We start from the raw sequence: 23574 nt of genomic DNA, 5'->3' as shown, positions 1-23574 counted from the left end.
AGCTGCAAAACTGGCCTCCCTCTTGCCCTCCCATGGGACAGTACTGGAGACCTACAGCTCTTACAACAGCGAATTCAAGTGAAGAGAATATGACCAAAAAACCCAGAAACATAGCATGAACCAGTACTGCTAGCCACACAGGCTGACTGGGACAAAGTCCTGCTCATCAGCCACATCCCCCTCCCTGGAGGAAAGCCCCGATCTCTGGGAGGTGGTGAGAGGAGAGGCAGATGCAGAGACATACTGAAGTATCCTCTTTTCCTCAAGTCTCTGCTGCTGGATGCTGGGGCCTCACTGGGACTTACAGACCTTGCAAACATTGCACACAAAAGAGTAACCAGATCCATTTGCAATTAAACAGCACGCCCTAGTCTCATTGATCACTCCCATTGATTGCCTAGAAGGAAACACAAGCCGACCTGGGGTCAGATGCAGCTCCCCCTGCACCAGCCTCCTTACCCCTCACTGCCTTGTCAAATTACTTGTCGATCCTCCAGCTGTACCTGTGGCCTGCACTGAGCACAGGGTTACTATGTCTGCGGGAGTCCCTAATGGGCTATTACCCAGCCCAGGAGAGCTGCCCATCCGTAACCTGTCAAACTGCTTCCCTGGAACAGAAACACACCGCGGGCTGCAGAGCAGCACAGAAAGGTGCATCACAGAGCTTAAAAAATACAGCACAAGCTGAGGCTTTGCACAGCGTGGAGCACACTGCTAGCACAGGTCAAGGGGGGCTGCAGAGGACTCTCCTTCGTGAGGAACAAGCCTGATTTAAATGGGGACATGGTGGCCACGGTGTGTTCAGACCTGTACTAGAGGTCTGGACACCTCCCCTTGCCCTGCACTGCTCTGCTAGTCCAGACCAATCAGACCTATACCCAGCATTTAATTTTCTAAGAAATTGAAGCTCTATAAAATCTTACATGAATAAAACATGTCTCTGAGGTATTTTAAAAGCAGAATCGAAAAGACGCAATAGCTTTGTGGGGGTTGCAACTGCTGCTCTTAACATTACTGCCCTACAGCATCCTTCTGGTGCTGAGATACAACCTGCACCAGCATCATGCAATCAGGGACAGCAGCTGAAACAGCACTAAGACTTACTGGCTTGACTTTTGCTTCTCATGAAAACAGATAAGTAAAATATAAACAAACAGTAAAAAGACAGCATCTTTCAAACATCCTGTAGAAGCCTAGGCAATGTAAACTACTACATGTATTTGGAAGGAATTTCTTTGTTCTCCTTTTTTTTCCCCTGATGTGCAGTTTGATAGCCCTTTTATCTACTTTCACATGAACTAAGAAAAGCTAGAATGTGCCTACTCAATATGAGATTGTGCTGGCTCATTCAGGATATATATATTATTTTGCTTTTATAGTTTATTTTAAATAAAAAGTGTAATTAAAGAAAATAAACCACCCACTTCATAACATTTTTACAACGAAGACCTTATTTATTTTATTTACGTTTTGGTGGGCAGGCACAGCATGCAGTTAGCCTTCCATGATACTTAACAAAGCTGCATTTGAAATACAAAATCTTTAAGGAAATGAACAAACTCTGCAGAGGAAGGGCAGTTGAGCAAAGAGACTTCTTACATTACCCAAGGAAATCATGTGTATATATGTTTCTGTGTGCCTCTCTCTACTCCAAAAACATATCCATGACTTGGATGCTTTAAATCAAAAAGCAATTTCAGTCTGTAATACTCAAATAAATAATTAAACACATTTTATCTCCTACAGTATTGCTCCTATTCATTCTAATCCCACTGACAGGAATGCAGCAACATACCCCACATCCTTAAAATAACAAAACACAAGACACCTACCAGAAGCCCTGGAAATGTTTATAATTCAACTTTTCAACTCTCTTGGCTGCAGCCTGAAGCTACAAAGAAAGCTCTGTACTGGCGCACTTGAGGGAGACAACCCAGGAGATAGCTGTGCAAACCGCATGGCAAACAGGGCAGCACAACCTGTGTGCTTGCACCAGGCAGCTTTAACTCTGGGAGGCAAACAGCACTCAGTTTGTGTCCGAGTTCATAAATCATCTGCTTTTGCAGTCCAGCCGAGTTTTACGAAGCTAAACAGACAGTGCAGTTAAGGTGAATGGTCTCTCCTGCTTGTCCATCATTTTTCACAGACAGCTGCTATGGATAGGGATGGCTATCTCCTGAACTGCTACTAAATCCATACAACACAGCTAATGGGGGAGACACAGAGTACATTCCCATTCCCAAAGGGAAGGCTGAGTGCTTTCCAGAGCCAGCAATATCAGGAAACTGCAAGGAGACTGGAAGACTGCAATTAATGCACTATTTTCTGTGTTTTGTTTTGTTTTGAAATGTGGCTAAAATTGACTGTGACTTGGGTGATTATCTCTGTTACCCACATTGTCTGAAAATCAAAGTTCTCCTCATTCTCAGGCTACTGTGTAATTATATATATGCATATACAAGAAAGCTAATGTGCTTATCCAGGCAGTGACAGAATTAGATAGAACTTTTCAAAGAGGATGCTAACCAGGCTCACATGCTGGATTTAGCAGTAGTTCAGGGTATCCAGCATTGCCAACTTGAAGCATTTACAAACCACAAACCATCTTTAAAACAGGTTAAACCCAAGGTATTTGGGTGCCTTTTCAATTACCTGCTGGCTTTGAAGCAGAGAAGAATCAGAGCTCCAGGCTCTTCTTGGTGACTGGGAAGACTGCTCTTGCTTAAAACCATAAACTAAAGCTTAAATTCTCGTACAATCATCACTTTTGTGAAAAACACAGAACACGGGTAAGTTTGTGATAAAAACACAAGAGATGCAATATGTGGAGTACATCAGCTGCAGAGCATCCTGAGCACTGTATAAATCATGGCAATATGGTCGATGTCTAAATAAATGCATTACTTGTTTATTATTACAGATGCTGCTGTGAAAGTCTTTTGCACATCTGTAATTATGGTGGACTCTTGTCCAGAGATTCAGCTGTAAATTACGAACCTCCTCAAGCTCACCAGATCATCACACAAAAGACAGTGACCTCACTAACAGGCAACCAGAACTTGGGGAGGAACCAAATCAAAAGACAGGATGCACCTCTTCTCTTCCTGCTTCTCAGACCCCACTCTGGACCCCATGCAAGAAAACTGGGAAAATTTCTGGTATCTCTCTTGACCTCTGTTCACGTAAAACACAGTTCGCTGCATGACTGTGAGACTTGTTTGCTTGGTGTCTATGCAGACCTCATTGTGATGGAAAGCTCTACATCCCAGCACAGTAAGGTAGAGGCCCTGAAGGAGAGGTGGACTTGATTACAGGAGATGCTGCTCCAGCCCAGACAGGGAGTTTCTCACCCTGACAACTGGAGAAAGAGGGCCAGGGGGACAGGACCAGAGGCAGAGCAAAGCATGCAAGCAGCATGGCGAGAACAGGAGACACTGGGCACTCGATTCCCCTGTCAGTGCTGAGCAACCATTAAGCTGTGCAGCTGCAAAGCTGTACCAAGCACAGTATTTTGAGCTCAAGTGAGTTCACGTTGTTTTCTGCTTCACTGAGCACTCACAGGTTCCTCCTGGAGAGCTTGGAGAGCTGACTTTGCTGCCCTCTCATCCTGCCCCTGGCCCACTGGCCCTCCTTTCCCCTCTCACCCCATCTCACAGTAATAACCATCAGTTTTTAACAGCATGTCCTACACTGGAGGTTTTGTAGTTCCAGCTTTTAAAGTGATTTAGTGTGACAGTTTAGTGCTGAATTAAAAAAAAAAAAAAAAAAAGGAAGAGAAGAAGCAGAGAGAAAAAGGAGAGACAGTCCCCTTAAGCAACAACATTATGGAGCAGTGATCTCAGAGGAACAAGGGTTCTTCTCTGGTTCAGATGTACTTGTCAGGGCTCAGTGTTGTCTCTGAACAAGAAATCTCTCTTGCTGGCCCAAGGCACAGTTTTGTGGTCAAGAGGACAGAAAATAAAGGGAAGGAACTTCAAAGAACCATAAGCTGCATTAGCCCGCTGGGGCGGGTGGCTGCGGCGCATCCCATGGCTGACAATTATGACCTGCACACCGAGAAAGCTTGCCTCCCTCTTGTCAGAGGGATAAGACACAGGCTGTGAGCTTTAGAGCTTTGAGGATGTGTACAGTTCATGATGAAAGATAGCACTTCAAAGCCCTCTGCCTAGAAACCCAGGGAGAAGTGAGCAGAGGGTAAGCAATCTTTTTTCCTGAGGGGTGTATATGTGGGGGAAGGATAAGACTTATTTTCACTGTCATTTATTATTGCTATGAAAACGAAGCCTTGCACTGTTTGTGGAATCTCTCATTAAAAGGATCTCTTGATAAATTGCTTGATAAACATTCATTAATTAAGTCTCTCAGTGCAATTGGCTGACAAGCATTAGTCTTCCATTTGCAGGAGGGGGAAATCGAGGCACTGAGCTCAGTGATGCCCAACCAGCCCTGGACAGGGCTGGGTCCCGGCCAGTCACTCTGTGCCACCAGACAGATAGATTACACTGTTCCCTCCACGTTCAGTTAGAATTTAATCCAAAGATAGGAGCAATGTGCTCCAATGTGTTCAGCTTCAAACAAACTTCAAAGCTCCTGTCCTCTCACTGCTGCCCAGTGCTCTCCTGGGACTGCAGGGCAGACCTGGCTGTGCAGGTCTGGCTCCTCTGTGGGCATCTCAGCCCTGGGGGCTCCTGGACATCCCTTTCACCTCGCAGGTGGTACCACCACACACACACACACAGCCTGCCTGGGATTCTGAATGGAGACACCTTAGCTACTACCCAGCCTCCACTTAGCCTGCAATGGGAGGCTTTTATTGTCAGGGCCATTAGCCAACATTAAAGCCATTTGGCAAATATCTACTTTAAGATGCCCATTTCACTCTAAGCCCAACAGTGGCCCTGGGTTCACATGCAGGTCTCCTGGGCTGCAGCAGCAGGGTTATTGTGGTAGAAAAGGCACCACCCCTCTGGCTCTACTGGGCATACAGCAGGTCTGGAGCAAGGAGAGGTGGGAGAAGGCTCAGTTGCCTCCAGCCAGACCCATCAGGGAAGCCTACGGCAGGATAGAGCCAGCAGCAGGAACACAACACTCAAGTCCTTAAAATACATGCTACCTTACTCCACATACTCTGAAAATATCATCACAGCAGGAAGCGCAGGTCGTTCCTGTGACTCGGGGTGAACATCCTTCTCACCTCCCCAGATGGACACCACATCTGCCCTCCTACAAATCACCATCATTCCCTCTGCCTCATCCACCCACCTGGAGACAGAGGGATGGATCTGGCTTTTGCCTACACCTCCCCTGCCCTGCTCGGCACTTGCCTTTCAGAGGATTGGTTGGGAGATTCTTATGAGGAAGGAGTTGCAAGAGAGAGCAAACAGACCTCTATTATGATTCTATGATTATTTGTTTATCGATTTATTCACCAGGAGAATGTAACAACCAGCTCTCAGCAGCAAATGCCCTTGTAACTCTGTGCAGCAGTGACAAGTTGGCTAAACAAATGCTTTTCTGCATCAGGAAACAAAGAGCTGTCAGCACAGCAGAAAAGGGATCCTCTGCTTTTACTTTTAATTATTATTTCCTTACACAAAGAATTTAATCTCCTCTTCTCGTGGAAGCTCAAAGTGCCCCATTCAGCCTATTTCACAGCTGTGACTATCGAGGTCACCTCGGGTCAGGACACCTCTCTCTCTGCTGCACAATAGAGACCAGTCCCCAAAGTGGACATCTCTGCCGTGCATCTGTTGTTGCAGATGAACTGGTGTCAAAAGGAGGAGCACCATGGCCCTGGCAGGGAGGGGATGAGCCAACGTCACCCAGAGAGCCCCAGACAAAAGACACTGCTCCTCAGGCCTTTTGTGGAGCTGTGAAATATGGTCAAAGGTTACGTTTTACAGCTGTTCCGGCCTCAAATGAGTGAAACTCGTCTATCTTAATACTTAATTGCATTGCTAAGCTGCTGATAAGCTAGGATGGCATAAAACAAACACACTGGACCAAACACATCCCCAGGGAAAGTTTGTGGGAACAGGGGGAGTTGCACCAAACAATGAATACACTTTATTGTGTTTTAAAAGCCTCGTTACCTTCAATAAAAACTGTAGCATGGGCACTGCAGATTTGCTAGTTAATATCCCTAAAAAGGCCGCAAGTGTTTACAAAAGGAGGGCACAGTGCAAATGCCCATGGGAGAGGACGAGCACGTGCAGTGTGTGTGCCCACCAGGAAACCGTGCTGAGCTAATAATCCCCTCCCTGCACAGCTCCGGTGGCTCCAGCCCTGGAGAACACGGGCCTTAAATCAACGTTCTTATCTCACAAAAGGAATTTAAGCACTATGCTTTCAAAGTCACTTTCTCTTGGCCATATGGCATCACCCAGCCTGGTCGCGCCGCAGCGCTGCTGATTTGCATGTGCCAGAGACAAATCTGGCTCTTGCGTTGCAGGAGTGATAACAGGGTGAGGGGCGGAATTTAGTGCTGTTTGGGTTTCTGCACGAAGTCTTGCTGAGGCAAATTTCTCTCACTTCTCAACACAAGTGCCAAACGCTGAGGTAACCACAGCAAAACTTGCCTGCAACTGCAGCCCATGCAGCCCAGCAAAGTTCCTCCCGTACAGGGCCAGGGTAAGAGAAATCTGAGACAAAAATCAGGATCTGAACCCAAAACTTCCCAAAGCTGGCAAAATCTACACCCACAGTAAACCAAACAGGAACCGTTGTGGGAATATAAACAGCGATGAACACGGACTTCAAGACAGCAAATTCACAGCCATTCACACATTTAACTTCCTGATAGGGAGGTATTTTGAAAACTCATGTTGCTGAGCTGCTCTGTGATATGAAGGGGTGGGGGATCTTAGGCTTCAGCATGAGGAGCAGCCAACAAAGCTGCTAACACTTCAACATAAGCCTCTCTAGCAGATCTCTGTGCCATGCATTTATTCAGGATGGCAAGATTTTTGTTTTGCTGAGGCAGTGCCGTATGGGCAATCTGGTTTGCCTTATCAGTGAGCCAAGGCTGAGAGAGGAGAAATGCTCTTCCCCACCATTTATTTAAACTCCCTCCTTCCCTCAGATAAAGCTGCTTACTTTTGTAAGAGTATCTGCAAATGTAATAACATAATGGGCTTGTCATCGGTTTCCACATTTGGAATTGAAAACCTGCAAAGCTTGGAAAGAAAGAGAATTCCTAACACTTACCACTGCTAAAGAGTCCAGCTATAAACCGGGCCTGGATCCAGGTGATGGAGCATACAACTACAAGAACACCTTTCCATGGCCAGCACCCACTCCTACACAACCACAAATAAGTCCTTTCTCGGCCCTCTTGAAATAATGCAAAAAGGTTATTTCATCACTTCTTATGAATAGGTCTCATCTCCCCTCTTCAGGGTATTTGCATGTCCTAGTATTCAGTATTGCTCTGAACTGATCTTGTTCTGTAGCTCAGTGCTGGGAACACTGCAGAACAGCCACATATCCTAACAATTCATTCAGAGCCACACCACCAACCTCCTCATGTGACAAAGTGGAACCATTCCTAGTGTAATGCCTTCCATCACATACCACGCTTTGCCCTCCATAGCTGTTCCTGCAGTATTTTTACCCAGTATCTATCTCAGTGAGACTATTCTTAGGAGCGCATGAAACCAGAGTAGCCCTGCTTCAGGGGGGCTTGGTATAGAGGTATGTTGCTGTACCTCCCCAGGGGAACCTAAATCAGCATGGTCTCTTAGCAACACCCAGTGTGTCTCACAGGTAACTCTCAATTAAGAGTGGGAGCTGCGAGACAAAACCCTGCAACACGCTGAGCACCTTCCACCTTGGTTTGGAGATCTGAGACATACAGACACAAATGCTCTGGCAGGAGAGGCATGTGCAAGCCCTTGTAAGGAGAACACAGATAACACAGGAATATTGTTTTATTTAAAAGAAATGACGATTTGATGGTATTAGTGAAAGAAGTGTAACTCCTACAGTAAAGACTGACTTCTCCTTTGTCAGAAATCCCTCTCCCTAAGTAAGACATTTGTTCCAAATCTGACTGGTAGGGAAGAAGTCCCACCCAACGCTGAGACAATGTGGCTCTGAATTTTAACTTAATCATCACAAGCCTGTAAAGCTGATCTTTATGGCAATGTGTGTGGCAAAGCTAAAGGCGCTGGCAAGACGGATGTCCTGCTATTTGCACGATATGGATCCACAACTCAAATCTCTTGCTCTAAGGTAAGGAAAGCATTTCTCCAGATCACTTACCTTTATTTGCTGCAGGGGAGAACAGCTTCTCAGAGCCTACAGAAGCCTGAAAAAGAAAGAGAAAAAGAGGGTGAATAATACTAAAACAGAATTTCGGAAAGCTTGCTCACAAAACAACCCAGCTCATAAACAAGTCGGTTATCTGTAGACCTGCAATTACACATTACACCTGGAGGGTGCAATGTTGTGCCATTAAAGAATAAGCATGCATCCTAAGAAGATGAAAGCAAAGCGTATACAAGTACTGTCCTGATCTCACCCAGCTATATCCTCCTGTCTCGTTTATTTAGGCAGCCATGCAATGCACAGCTATTTTATCCATGATTCTTCATATAAAAACAAAACCAGTGAAACTGCTATCAAGCTGAAGGAAAAAAAAACCCAACACATTTCAAAGCCTCTCTCATTGAAAATAAGCTCATTTCTTGCTGAACATGCAAAATGTAATTTGTGTGTGGGAAACACAAGTTGCAGCTGAACACATCTGTATGAAAGGGGGTGTTACATAATAAATATTATGCCAAATGATCGGTACATGCTGCTATGCATTTAATTGAATATGAAATAAACCAACTTCCTCTTAGAAGAAGCCGGTCTTCTGGCAAACTGGGCTGCACTAAGCTGTTTGAACTCCATGGCAGTGTATTTGTGCTCCTCACAGCTCTGGGAAATAGTTAAAGAAATCCAATTAACCTAAACCTTGTAAACAGCTTCACAATAATCAGGGTCACTGGGTTACAGACAAGATGATAATGACAGACAAGGGAAAAAGTCCACTGATTGTAAATAAAGCTTTTATGAGTTAATTTGATGGCTTCCTTCCCTCCCCCCACTGATATCAAACAGTCAGCCTACTTCAGCATAAGCTTTTCCTCCTCGCTATCTGATAAAATAGCAAGTAGCCTGTACAGAATCAAAGCTGGTCTGGGAGCAGGGAGCACGATCAGCATTACTATCATCGACCAGATAGCTCAAAATATCATTGTTTTGGCACTGACTGCTGTGCAAATAAAATGGGGTGAAGTACAAAGCTGAAGAGTGAAAGATACTGAAAGTGAAAAAAGCCTTTCTCCCCTGGCTCTGCTTTAAAAAAAATGAATTAATTCAACACATGGCTGAAATAAGTTGATTTTCTTTTTTATTTTATTGATTTTATTCTAAGGCGCCTTGGGATATTTGCATGATGAAGAGCACTGCGAATTGTATTACATTGTTATATATTTTAAATAACAACTCAGAGGAAAAAAACAAATAGTAAAATGCAAGACGATCTGCATGAGATATAGTAAGAAGCAAGAAAGAGTGATCTATTAATGTTATTTCTAAGGAAAGTGGCACTGCAAGCACTGAATGTCTCACTTAATGTAAATGTATAAAAAAGAGAGGGAAAACAACATGAAAAATAGGTTGAGACACATAAGAAAGAAATTCTGAATCATGTCCACGACAAAGCTGCACGTGTAGCTGTGGCATGTATGATCGTTACACAGTTCAGCAAAAGGATCCTAAAATCTTAGGGAAAATCAGTTACCTGCACGATCCCTTCACTGCATGGATTAAAGAGAGGAAGAACCAGGATTAAAATCAAGGTTTTGCCTAGGCTGGTTTGCAAAGAAAGGGTAACAGCGTCACACAGCAGCAACAACAGTGGTGCATTAAATGTTTGACAGCCAACTCTCAATTTACAACCCATTGTTAAGAGATTTTTCACTGATAATCAACACAAAGTCACTACGGATGCAGAACACATCTGCAGGCTCTGGGAACTCACCCATACTGACAGCTCACACCCAGCCAGGACCTAGCCTCAAAGGGCTCCATAAGCACCGGGACATGTGGCAGGTGGATAAATAAGATTCCCCCATTTTATAAGCAATGAAACTTCGGTGTGGCTTCCACTAAAGCCTGAGCAGTAAATCAGCAGCTGAGCCACAGATCCTAAGTGCTGGCTTCTGCTGGTGGGGTGCAGAGTGTGCAGCCCTCGAGGGGAGCACAATTGCTTGGCAGCCTGCTGAGGATTCCTGGGCTGTGTCTGGAGCAAGTTGCTGGCTGCAGGACCTGCTCCAGCAGCAGCCACCCCTGCCGGGAGAAGCTTTCTGCTTCACCTAGTCTGGGAAGTTGGTCCTGCCGATGTTGCTTTATGGCAATTACCAGCTCACTCCTTTCTGTGTCCAGTACCAAGGATTTAATCCAGTACCAAGGATTTAATAGAGACTGGCACTGTTTAATCATGAGCTAAATACCTCGGTGCTAAAGGTCCAAAACTATAAAAAAAACAATGTTTAAGGAAGTCAAGCAAGAAAATAAACATCTTAAGAGAAAGACACATGGATTACTGCTCAGTCTTCTGTTATCAGTATGTGGCACCGCCTTCAACAATCAGAGTCAACATTTACAGAGCAGCATTTTCAACGCCACAGCCACAGTTTACAGACACAAACCTTCACACCTAGGGTTTACAGTAACTTTTGCTCTCACTTCTGGTGATTTCTAGCTCCAGATCTGAGCAGTTTTTGGCATGAGCACCACTCTGAAACAGTGAACGCCTGTGCTATAGGATATTCTGCGAGCTGCTGTAAACCAGGAGGGAAGCTGGGGGAGAAAGAGCCTGAATACATCATTCAATTCCATCAGTCACCCTTTAAAGAAAGCATACAATAAAACCTATGTGTCTGAGGGAGGCCACTAATGAGTGAAAAAATCCAGCAAACCAATGAATCTGCTAAAACAAGTCCTCTCCTGAATTTTCTGCTGTTTGAAGCGAATAATCTGCATATGTTTAAGAAAAACAAGTGGAATTCTTCCCTTGTGAGTAAAACCGGGCATTCGGAGCCCTTTATGTGGATGGGTTCAAGCCATCCCAGGAAATCACCTTTTTTTTTTTTAAAAAAAAATAATTAGAAAATGAAACTAGAAATTTCCTTTACCCCTCTTTCACTACATCCTGCCTGTCTCCACCTGGAGCACCACCTCAGGGATGAGAGCAGCCAGAGTAGCTTCTGTGCAACCCTGTGGTCTTTCATTGCTCCCCAATTCCTTCTTGTTGCTGTGTAAGGCAGAGAGACATCCACAGCCTGAAGCTACCAGACAAAACACACCTCTGGCCTTCCTTGTACATTTGCTGCTCACCTCCATCCCTCATAGCACACTTCAGCAGGGCCCCGCACAGACAGGCTTTCAGAAAAACTGCTGCTTGCAAAGTCCCACCCTCACCCCCAATTATGACCTTTGAATTTTAAGGATTTCTAACATCTGCGAAACACACACAAGTGATTTCAGAGAGCAGCAGTTTCTGCTGAAGCTTTTAAGACATGCTAAGATCTGCACAAAACCTTGCAGGTCCCCTTCTGTGGTTTAAAGTTAGCAATTCTCTGCCCCGTTTTCATTCTTTCTTTGCACCAGATCTAAGGGGAGAATGTCTCCACCCAGTTCTGGGACAGTTTGAAGCCAGGCTGAACACACTGCAGAGAAAAAACAACATTACCCTTTTCTACTTTGTGAAGAGCAAGTAGAGGATTAGTGCTCCAGTCCCTCACCCTTCCTCCCCTTGAACCTAGTACATACATACAAGCACTGATTCCATTTTCAGCACTAAAAGCTTAGCAAAGGCAGCTTTTTCCTCAAAATGCAAGGTGGTAACCACAAAGGATGTAGCACACCCTCTCCTCTGAAGGTGAACAGTGAGGCATAATGAAGTCCATGTCTCATTCCTCTTGGTTCCCACTAACTCAGGGCAGCTGATAGGTGCAAGAGCTCTTACAGATTAATAATTTCATTATTATATTTAACAGAACAACATCATCTGACAGAGATAGCATTATAAACCATGTTAGGCCTCACAGTAAGGACTTTCTTCTTTTCCTTTCTCTGTAGGCTATAAAATGGCTAACAGAGAACAAAACCGTTCCTTGACACCGACAACAGAAGCTCTGCAGATCTTCATGCAGTCTCCTGGAGCACCAAATGCCAGATCCAAGCTTGACACTTCAGATGCCTGATCACAAGACACTGAGAAGTTGCAAATCTGGATGCAGTACTGGTTCACAAGGAGCAAGGGATTTGGTACATATGTTTTTTACATGGCAAAAGCCAAGCATTCCCTCCAAATTTGAGTCCAGTACAGTAGGCAGAAGGAAAAGAAGGCAATAAAATACATTTTTCATTTTATTTCTGGGTGGCTGCCTATCTTCAAAACAGCCAAGAGCTGGTCTCAAGAGAGACAGTTTTCACACCATTACTGAACTTAGCAAACACTAAAAAGCTCTCAAGAAAACCCTTCTCCAGGAGATTTTCAAACTAGAAGTGTTGAATACGCTTAGAGAAACTTACAGCATAAAGCATGGATGCTACCTGAACACTTCGGATCAATTTCATTCTTCCCTTTGATCTGCTTCCTCTGCCTTTACATACCACTCTGATGCCACTTGATCGCTTGTCTAGTGGAGAACTTCAACATGTCAGTATTACTTTACTAGTTTTCAGTTGACTCTGTAAGTCATTCATACCAGATCCCTTCATGCAGTAACATGAGAACCATAACTCAAACAGGAAGGTATTGTTTGGGTTGTGATCCTTCCAAAGCAAAAATAAATTGATATATATGGAAAGGTGCAAGAGAAATCTAAAAATCACACACATGCACAGAAAAAAAACAAACTAAAAAAACTAAAAGAAAGTATTTAACACATTCCCGGATACAGAATCAATGCATGGGTAACACTGCCTGCATTGTAAGGGGATGTTTCAAGGGAACCTGTGGTCTTTTCAAAACCAAGATTATTTTTTGAGGGAAATCACAGCTCAATTAAGAAGATAAAAGAGAAGTTAGACCCGCACGTCAGTCATTTCATGCACCATCACAGGGAAAAGCTCGAGTAACAAGTGCTTGAACTACCTTGTGACACCTTCTAGAAAAATCCAGCACTGTGGTACACAGCTGGCTGGGACAGAGCACAGCCCAGCTCTGTAAGGGTTATTAAGCAAGAGGAAACAGGATATACACTGGACTTGTACAAGTCCACACTGCATCTTGTTGATTATCTCCCCACATTCACGTGTCTCCTACCCTCCTGAGACCCTCACGCAACTTAAAAGCCTGGGCACTCAGCAGCTGCCCTTGGGGCACCACCCGCAGCTACTGGGTATGGAGCATTTCCAAAAATCTATTTAGACACTTGAATGGTGACCACATAGTAATTTCAGCTGATGCTCAGGATAGCTTAAGAAATTCTGGCTGTTTATGTTGAATACAAAAAAGGACTAAAAGAAATAATATTCCCTAAGCAAGAGTGAATGACAGCTATATCTCCAGCTTTCTAGCAACAATCCTAAAACTTCAGTTGTGCCTTTAGCTACACTGTAACACATCACAGCGAAACACATAGCCCAAATACTCTGAACAAGCAACTACTTACTGCAATGGCAATGCCACAAATGCCCCAGATACTTCAATCGTGATTCAAGGCCAGCCCTGGGAGGTATTGATGGTTCTTCCATATCTTGCATGAAAATTCACTCTATGGAAGGTCCATGAGAAACAAAAAGCTTCTTGGACTGTACTTTCATACAACATACTTGTTTAGGTCCCCACCTTGCATCATTAAGCACATGCATATTCAACATTGAGACAGTCCTGGAAAGGGCTTTTCACAATGCACTCCTCTCTGTCACTTTTCCTTCCAAGAACACTTATTTCTCTCAGCAGTTTATGTAACCATGACTATTTTTTGCAATGGCCCCTTTGAGAAGCTGGCACAAGTCTGGGAACCGAAAATTAAATTAGGCCACAGAGATCCTACAAGTAGAAATTGCTGGTCCCAATTTACCACTGAATTATACTGCATTTACATGATGGCAAATGGAAAGCAAAGCAAAGTGGATGCTGCCTGGGAGGCACCAAAGGAAATGCTGTACAGACAGTTTGATGCAGTCAGTGCAGGGCAAGGGGGAGCAAAGCCCATTGCTTCTCTGCAAACTCAACATTATGGTTTTCTTCTGGACCTTTTTCTTTTGGTAACACAGTGATAACCTTAAAATAACACCACTCTGAATCCAGAGCATGTTCCTCACTGTTTTACAAGCATTTTGGGATAGATCAAACTCGTTTAGATAAAGCAGCAAGCATAATTCTTAAGCATATGCTGCCGTGGTCTGTCAGCTTATTGCACAGCTGTGCCTCTCGCTGTGCCGAGGGGTGACCCAATGCTCCAAGCGCTGCAGGATGTCTGACCTACAGCACGTCTGCTACCAGAGCCTGTGGGCACAGCCTTGCTAACTCCTCTTCTTTCTCTTCTCAAACCACCCCTCAGGCCCCTGGAGAATGGCTGAAGCCCAGAGTTTTCCCCTTCCTACTTCCTCCATTAGCCATGCTTTATGATTCATCCTCTGAGCAGTTGCTGTCTCCCGAAGGAAAAGATCAGACTCCCTCTCCTGCCCAGCTCAGCAAATAAATAAATAAATGCACTGAAAAAAAAAAATAAATGGTAAAGTAGGACAAAGGAGGAAGTTGGGGAGTCCCTGGGCCTCATGAAGGCTTGTCATACAGCTGCAAAAGGTCCCTCAGCTGTTTGAAGAGACACTGACCAGAAAAGAAAATTTCCAGCTGTCCCTCATTAAACACAACAAAAAACACTTGCTTAATGCTATTGTGTCTGCATACCCTAATGTAAATTAAGGTGCACTGGTCTGTATCTCACTATTCTTCTCCCTCAAACCTCAGCTCCCAAATTGCTACCAAAATCTACCTTGATTTCACACTCCTGGCTCTATACTGTGCTAACCAGCACCAATTTCCCCATTGATACATATTTGTATGCTCCATGTCCTGTCTTATTCCCAGCAAGCGTCAGTTGTAGTTAGCAGCAAAAATAAAAAAAAGAAAAAGCACAATGTGAAGTAGAGGTTGCTCTTCTTTTTATTACACTGGGTTGCTTTTATTTCTGTGCTCATGGACACCACCATCACCTTAGCTTCAGGGTAGTCTGGTCTATGAATGGCATCCAGAGGACAGTCCTGTCTCTGTGTCACTGCATTAAGCTGCACCTCTCAGGGCAGGTCAAAGGCAGCAATGTGTCCATGTTAAGGGCAACTGGCATACACACCAGTCAGTGAAAATCAGGCTTTGTGGGATCTGTTTTTAAACATCTCAACCAAGAGATCTCGTGCCTTTTCCTGAGAGCTGATCCCCATCCTGAACAGGCAGGCTTTTCACCCTGGACCTCCACACTTCAGATTTTTCCATTACCTAGACAATGACTGGGGCAACCACAGACTTGATTATGATTCAGCTTTTGCTACTGAAGTAGGGAAACCTGCCTACAAATAGGAAAGGCTGGGAACGCTGTGTAACATACTACTACAGTGGTGTGTATTACTGCCATTACAGCTTGAAACTACCTAGCCATGCTATCTGTTTGGCTGGGATACGGGTTTTTATTTGCATTAAATCAAAGGGAATGGAGACGGCTCTTTGCAGAACTGCCTAAAACTTCTTATAATTCAAAGGCTGCACCGTAGGCAGAGTGATGGGGGAGAGCAGGAACTGCACTGCAAGTGACAGGTGGCAGACTGTTGTTTGGTACCTACCAAATTACTCTGCTGCTCCCAGGGCTGCCTTGGCATTTCATTATCCCAACTCTCTCCAGGAAGGATGCGGACATAAATTCACACCTCATGTCCTGGTTTCCGTCAAACTGAGTAAGAGTGCAAATGCTGGCACCAACTGGGAATGCCAAGCAGGGCTTGGCATGCTAGAACAAACTCTCAGCTGTGGTCTTTGCCAGCTACCTGCATTTATCATTGTAATGGCCTGCCAGACAGGACTTGGCAACCAAGAGGGAGGGTGGGAGGAGGAGGGCCAGGCTCTGCACTGCCAAGCAATTCATTCCTGTAGCTCCTGCCATCACCGTACCAGCAGGGCAACCTTCATTTCATTTTATCTTTTAACCAATTATGTGTCACCTAAATCCCACCTGCAGCCTCCTCCAACACAAATGGCTATAAATCACAGTTCAGAGACCAAGAGGGTTTTTGCAAGACATTTGATTTCATAAAAAGGTCAGTGTCTGTCTGAGAATTGCTGCGGTTCAAAAACGTAGCAAATAACAACCTGCACTGGCAGACAGGGAAGGAACTGCTTCCATGGTCTGCTGCATGTTGTCAGGTAATATTAGAACAATTAGAGAGGCCAACAATGGCTGAATCCTTAGGATTCAGCTAAACCAAAGAGCTGATACAAATTAAGAGAAGTATCTCCACCTTTTGATTTTTTTTAATAAAATACCATCAATTCAACAAAAAAAAAAAAAAAAAGGGAAAAATCACATAAACACACCAGAAACATTCAACATAACCACTCTGAGCAGGCAAGCAGAATACATCTGTCTCCACTGCAACCTGCTCCAATCTGCCTAGGTATTTCAGAGTTTAACAGCATACTTTGCTGTTTCTCAGACTACCACAAAACTCTGTGGTCTTAGGTCACTCGGGCTGGTCTGTTGTTGAAGGGAAACGGATCTTCCCATTCTTAACCCACATGACAGATATCTAGAGGACCCTCTATAGCACTTAATGTGAACCACATCACAGCCAATATTTGAGACTGCTCAAAAATTATTTGACACTGGTGCTAATCTGGATGTCCTTTGTGTCCATCATTTTTTGGCAGGTGACACGTCCTGCCAGACAGCCCTCTGACAAACCAGGACCAAATTCCCTGAAAAGGATCAGGCCAACTGCAATAAATACACCAGATAGAGACAGGACTTGGCAACCAAGAGGGAGGGTGGGAGGAGGAGGGCCAGGCTCTGCACTGCCAAGCAATTCATTCCTGTAGCTCCTGCCATCACCGTACCAGCAGGGCAACCTTCATTTCATTTTATCTTTTAACCAATTATGTGTCACCTAAATCCCACCTGCAGCCTCCTCCAACACAAATGGCTATAAATCACAGTTCAGAGACCAAGAGGGTTTTTGCAAGACATTTGATTTCATAAAAAGGTCAGTGTCTGTCTGAGAATTGCTGCGGTTCAAAAACGTAGCAAATAACAACCTGCACTGGCAGACAGGGAAGGAACTGCTTCCATGGTCTGCTGCATGTTGTCAGGTAATATTAGAACAATTAGAGAGGCCAACAATGGCTGAATCCTTAGGATTCAGCTAAACCAAAGAGCTGATACAAATTAAGAGAAGTATCTCCACCTTTTGATTTTTTTTAATAAAATACCATCAATTCAACAAAAAAAAAAAAAAAAAGGGAAAAATCACATAAACACACCAGAAACATTCAACATAACCACTCTGAGCAGGCAAGCAGAATACATCTGTCTCCACTGCAACCTGCTCCAATCTGCCTAGGTATTTCAGAGTTTAACAGCATACTTTGCTGTTTCTCAGACTACCACAAAACTCTGTGGTCTTAGGTCACTCGGGCTGGTCTGTTGTTGAAGGGAAACGGATCTTCCCATTCTTAACCCACATGACAGATATCTAGAGGACCCTCTATAGCACTTAATGTGAACCACATCACAGCCATTATTTGAGACTGCTCAAAAATTATTTGACACTGGTGCTAATCTGGATGTCCTTTGTGTCCATCATTTTTTGGCAGGTGACACGTCCTGCCAGACAGCCCTCTGACAAACCAGGACCAAATTCCCTGAAAAGGATCAGGCCAACTGCAATAAATACACCAGATAGAGAGAAATTGCATCATCCTTCTAGCACAGACCATGACATATGACACATGGACATCTCTCTGACAGGAGTTCCCAGTTATGGATGCAATCCTGACGTGGCCCCTGCCTGGACTGGGGGGTCAGGGAGCTTATCAGGAAGGCAGCTCTTGTCTGCTGCTATTGAAACTTGCTGTCTTACCCACAGGAACCTCAAAGGAGTGCCTCTGCAGAAGGCTCTTTTGTTGTTGTTGTTTCTAATTCACCGCTCCAAAATATTTCCTGGCTGCATCCCAGGGCTGAAGCCTTATCTGCCCATCCCCCCAGCAGACACACAGCAGCTGCAGAGGCTTATCACGGCTGCCTGTCCACTGAGTTTACAAATTAACACCCTATCGAGGCCGCACGAGGGCTGATTAATCAGAGCGAGGCAGTCTGAGGGCCTTTATCACCGTAAGCGGCTGCTGGAAGAAAAGTCACAAATCTCTCCGGAGGCTGGAGATGCCTTACAAATGAAAGAGCAGGAGAGCACAGTGGCAGGGGGAGCAGATATTTTAGAGATAGTGGTGGTGGAGGGAATGGAGCAGTGGGAGGGGCGGGGAGCTGCAGGCAAACACCAGTACATTATGACAGCTGAAAAGAAAAGGATAATTAACAGCCTATACCTCATGATTCCAGCTTTCACTCCCCAGGCTATAATTTAGCCTATTGCTCCTTTGCTCCGGAGGACACTAAACATTTATTATGTTAAACACATAACTGTGCTGCACAAAAGCACTGTTCTTTCCCAGGCCCACTCTTTTCACAGCTGTGCAACCCAGGAGAAGATGGGGCTTCTGAAATGGACTCCCCTTTTATGCAGAAAACTACTTGGTTTGGACAAAAAATGCAACCCCGGCTTCATCCAAAGTTGCAGCATGTTGGGTATATTCATACTGAATGGGAAGGCAAAGCCCTAGACAGTGAGAGCTCTTAGATGGGTCCATGGGCCCATCAGCATCTGATCCATGACCTAAGGATGGGCCTCTGGGTGCAGGAGCATTAGCAATCTGGGTAGCTCCAGCTGCAACTGCAGAGATCGTGTGGTTCAGGCAGGCTTCACCACTTAAGGAGTATCTCTTCTTTTTAATTCAGCAGCCTCACTAAGAGGTTTACTGGGAAATTTTCAATCCCACCAGAATTACACATAGGAGATGCTTATTACAAGATGAATATTCCAGTCACGTGAATCGCACAGGGACTGGCCCTGTCCCCTCCGAGCACTTCATCCCTCATAACCATGCAGTGATTTAGGAGATTTGCCTCTTCTAGGGGACTATGGTTTGGGCACTGCTCTTTCTTTACTTCAGTACTAGTATTTGCTGCAGCCCTCCAGCTTCATCCTTGTGCCAGAACAATGCAAAATAATTACAAAGACCAAGGAGACTCACATTAAAACACAACACACCTTTAAAGGAAACCAAATTGGGCACCTGCCAACATCTGTCAAGATTCCCTCTGTATTTTTAATTTTTGAAATTTATTTCTTGCAACCAAGACAGTTGTGCTTTTTCCTTTAAAATTTAATACATGCGTTAGCTGAGATTCTCATGCAGAAACATGACTCCAGAATGTAAAACATTTTATGTTACCAACATGAAGACATTCATAACCTAACACTGCAGCCACCTCCTGCCCAGTCCTTTCCATTAACACACCAGTAAACAATTCAACAAATAGCCTCTGGGTAGAAATGTCATTCATTGCATCTTTACCACCAACAGTGCAGGGCTCACATGTCCTCTTGGGAAATGTCCATTCCCGTTTTGGCCATGGAAACTGAAAAGATGTAAACCAAGACTGCTCCAAGCTTACTGAACAACCCCAGGCTACTCTGTTCACACAGCACCGGAAAGCAAAATCAAACAAAAGTGAATGATTATCTGCCTCCTACTCCTCTGCTGATCCAATGAGAAACCACCTGGATTATGTGTCTATGAAACCCTGCAGATGCCCAAGTTTTAACATTATCCCATTAGGTTAATTAGAAATGGGCAAGGAGATTTTGAGTATTAGTCCAGGAAAAATGACAGCTTTTTTATTTGAAAGCTCCCTGCCAGGCACTGTGCAGTAGACAGCTGCAGCAAGTCATCTTGTAGCTCTCTTCCACAAACAGACACCAGATTAATTTGAGCTGGGCTAGACCACCATGTGTTTTCTTCAGCAGACCCACAGGTAATAAAACGAAGAAGCTACAAAGCGCTGATACCTCCCATCACCCCAGATAACAGCAACTCTATACCTGAAGGAAACATCAAATATTCATTAGGTAAACAATACCAACGTGGTAACCCCAAAATACAGTGAAATTTTAGAAGCTGTCTCCCTTGTGTTTTTCAGACTGACTCTTTCAACTTAATTATCAACTCTGTCCACCAACCCTTCTCCCTCTCACGTCTTGTGTTTCTATCTTTTAGAGAAGAAACATCCCTGTTGGACTAGTTGTTCCCCACAGCTCCATTACCACACGTGGACACCCTCACTTGCAACAGAAGGCACACTGCAGGGTGCAGCAGTAGTATTCAGAGACTCAACAGATGGGATTAGGAACACATAAGAAGAGGCAAACAGAGGCTGTGAAGGAAAAACAATGGAAGAAAGTCTACGGTTCACATCTGCAAAGCATTTGGCTTTCTACTTCTCACTCACTCAAGGGCAGAGAAGTGCACTCATCTACTTTTTACAGCAACAGGGCACCAAGCATTTCTCCTGTGCTCTACAGTAAGTCAAGAAAGAAGCTCTCATCATTATACTTTGATTAAATATGGCATCAACTGACCTCATCTTCTGTGTAGGAAGGCAGTGAAGGGCGCAGTCCACTGTGTGCAGGCGACATATAATCTGTCTTCTCCAATTAGATATGCTTTGCAACAAGTGTGGTGGATCCATTTATTTCTGTACTGCAATAATGCAGATAAATCCAACTTTGGCTCCAGTCCCACTGCTTTCAAAGCTGAGGCTCTACATTTCCAATCCTTGCCCTTATTTTTTTTTTTTCCCTTTCTGCTGCAAAATGTCACCAATTTACTTTAGCCTGGGGGCCCATTTCGAGTTTTACCGCTAATATACGAGAAATGCATTTTTCAAGCTGTTACCACTTAACTGTACTGATATCAGCCACTCAGGGGACACAATATTGTTTACACATCCTGCTCTATGGAATAAGCACGGATGCCAAAACTCTGCCTGGGTTGTGAAGGAGACGTTTACTCTCTGTTTTATGAGATTTCCTCGATTTGTGGCTGTCTCAATGGTCGTAAAAACAGCTGTAAATCAAAAGAGCACCACAAAATTGCAATAACAACTGTCAAACTCAGCTCTAAAGAGCATAACTCCCAGCAACAGAAGGTGGAAGGCTTTTTTCTGATTTAATACCAGGTGTGGGGGAGCTCTAGCAAGTCTACGTGCAGCACCATGTCTGCCCATAGTCACCCACACACCAGATCAGCCAAAACCCTCTTTTCTGGCTACCCTCCTATCACTTGCCCCTACTCTACCCCACATAGTCCCTTCTGGCTTCTTTCCTCCTCTCTTCTGAAAAACAGAAGTGTTTTTCTGTCTGGAGAACACTAATACAAATAACTGCTGAATGCACAGCCCTGTTTAAAGCATTAAAATAGATAGAAAAGTCAGTCTAGTGTTCAAACACGACTGCACTTTGAATTGTGGCTGCCATGCAAAATAGCAATGGCTTTAGCAGATCACCTCAGCAAGAGCCCGTCGCCTTGCTGCTGGCCTACCCCAGAGAGCCCAAATTCCTGCATAGTCTCTCAGCCCAGTTTTTAGGGAGTGGAGTGAAGGAGGACAGGGCTGGTGAGACATGAGTTATTAACAGCTGTCTTCTGGGAGCTGATTCTAGCTAAAACGGTTCCAGAACAGGCAGCTCCATTTGCTCTGACAGTCTCCAGTGAGGACTGGCCAAGCAGCAGATGCATGAATTCAAAAGTTTCTGTTACTCTATGCCACTGGCTACAGTCCAAACCAAAGAGAGATTTTCACCCTGTGGGTAGAACAGTCTTCCTGGATTTTTCCACGCCCCATTCCAGTTGCTTTCACAAATAATTTTCTTGTCCTTGTCTCCAAAAACCTAAAAGACTCTCAGTTCCTGCATCTCGCTGCCCTCCCCAGTTTAAGACTAACTTGGCCAGCAACAAAACTCTTCACCACCTCCCAGATCCTTGAGAAATTATCTGTGGCACAGACCACCACGCTATAAACCCTGTGCCAAGGGATTTGCCCAGCCAATTTGTGCCCTCCATCCAAAGCACAGAAATCTTTCCTGTCCTCAGCAGCCAGGTCTTCATTCTCTTTTTCAAGTTTTCTCTTAAATCACACTTCTTTCATGGCATTCAAATAGTCTAAATTTCTTCCTCACAGAAGGCAGTTTTTATGTGCATGAGCCAAAGCATATGAAGAAATGGGGAGAGAAAGTTCATGGGAAAGAAGTTTTGATGCTGCTCATCTCAGTTTCTTTTCTATCATTTGCAGTAGACTAAAATACACTTGGGTTTTAGTGTGTTACTGTATCTGTGCCTGGTAGTGTGTTTTTCCAGATGCATATCCTAATTATGCTCTTCAAGTAAATGCCCCATGGAGCAAGGTAGTAGAAGAGAAAACCTCTTTACAGTCACCGTCATGCTGTGATCCATTCTGGACAGGAACTCCCCCCTGCATTGAGAGGACAATTTAATTTCCATGGACCACTTGATTCAAAGGGAAAATACTCTATATTCTTTTGTCTGAACCCCACAAAGAGTCAGCCCTTCTTTTCCCATTCTTCTAGTAGACGTGTACATTCACATTCTTGAGAAAATCCCCAATAGACAAGAATGGTCTTTCACTTCCAGTACATTGTGCCTCCCTGCTATAATCTTTTCCTTCTTGTACAATGCCTCTTGACTTTCCTTTGGCTCTTTTCTTTGCAATTTTTCCTTTATGAATACAATCCGAGAGACAAAACAAAAAATCCCTCAAACCCAAATTCACAAAAAATGTCATTCAGAGCCTTTGCTGATGATGTTACTGGCAATTCCAGTTGAGAAACCATCTGTACAGACATGAACTGATCTGATGCAGGGAACAGCTAGTTTTATTTCAAAAAGCTCTGTGTTCTCAATGTTCTGGGTACAGGAACTCTACAAGCCAGCTGAAGCTAATAGGGTGAATATATGATCAGCTACACCCATGCAGCTCTTCCAAATTTGTTTCTTTTGTACTAAAGCAACTATCTGGGTGGGGTTGCAAAAAACACTAAAGCAGTCAAATTTATGCCATGCCAACTGCTGACCGCAAAACCAGGCCATTTCCTCATGCACAAACCAGAAGGAACTTCTCCCAGTTATTGGCTTGTGTCAGTTACCAACTGCTTTCAACAAAAACATGGTTCTGCATGCTACAAGTCACTAGTTTTGGAGTCTGGCAGGTCTCAAAAAGGATGGAAGGTTGAACTCTAGCCCCATGCCTCATACTGGGAAGGTGGTGTACTCTATCAGGACAGACCACCTAACAGCAGTTGTTATGATGAGGCACAACTGCAGAGCAATTACTAGGTTTATTTTCCACATGTGCTGATAGAATTTCATGTGTAAAGCTTCATTTGCCT

General features: G+C 44.3%; 1 protein-coding gene across 1 annotated transcript in view; it reads right to left on the bottom strand.

The window, feature by feature from the left end:
* The window catches only part of FBRSL1 (fibrosin-like 1), a 386476-nt gene that overhangs the window by 48523 nt on the left and 314379 nt on the right, over positions 1-23574 (bottom strand). Inside the window, exon 5 of the mRNA XM_009997643.1 lies at positions 8263-8308. Coding sequence (XP_009995945.1) covers positions 8263-8308 — 46 coding nt within the window. The remainder of the gene's footprint in view (positions 1-8262; positions 8309-23574) is intronic.

This window comes from Chaetura pelagica, unplaced genomic scaffold (assembly GCF_000747805.2).
Source record: "Chaetura pelagica isolate M959 unplaced genomic scaffold, ChaPel_1.0 scaffold45, whole genome shotgun sequence".
Classification (NCBI taxonomy): Eukaryota; Metazoa; Chordata; class Aves; order Apodiformes; family Apodidae; genus Chaetura; species Chaetura pelagica.
This window is presented reverse-complemented; position numbering and strand designations above follow the sequence as displayed.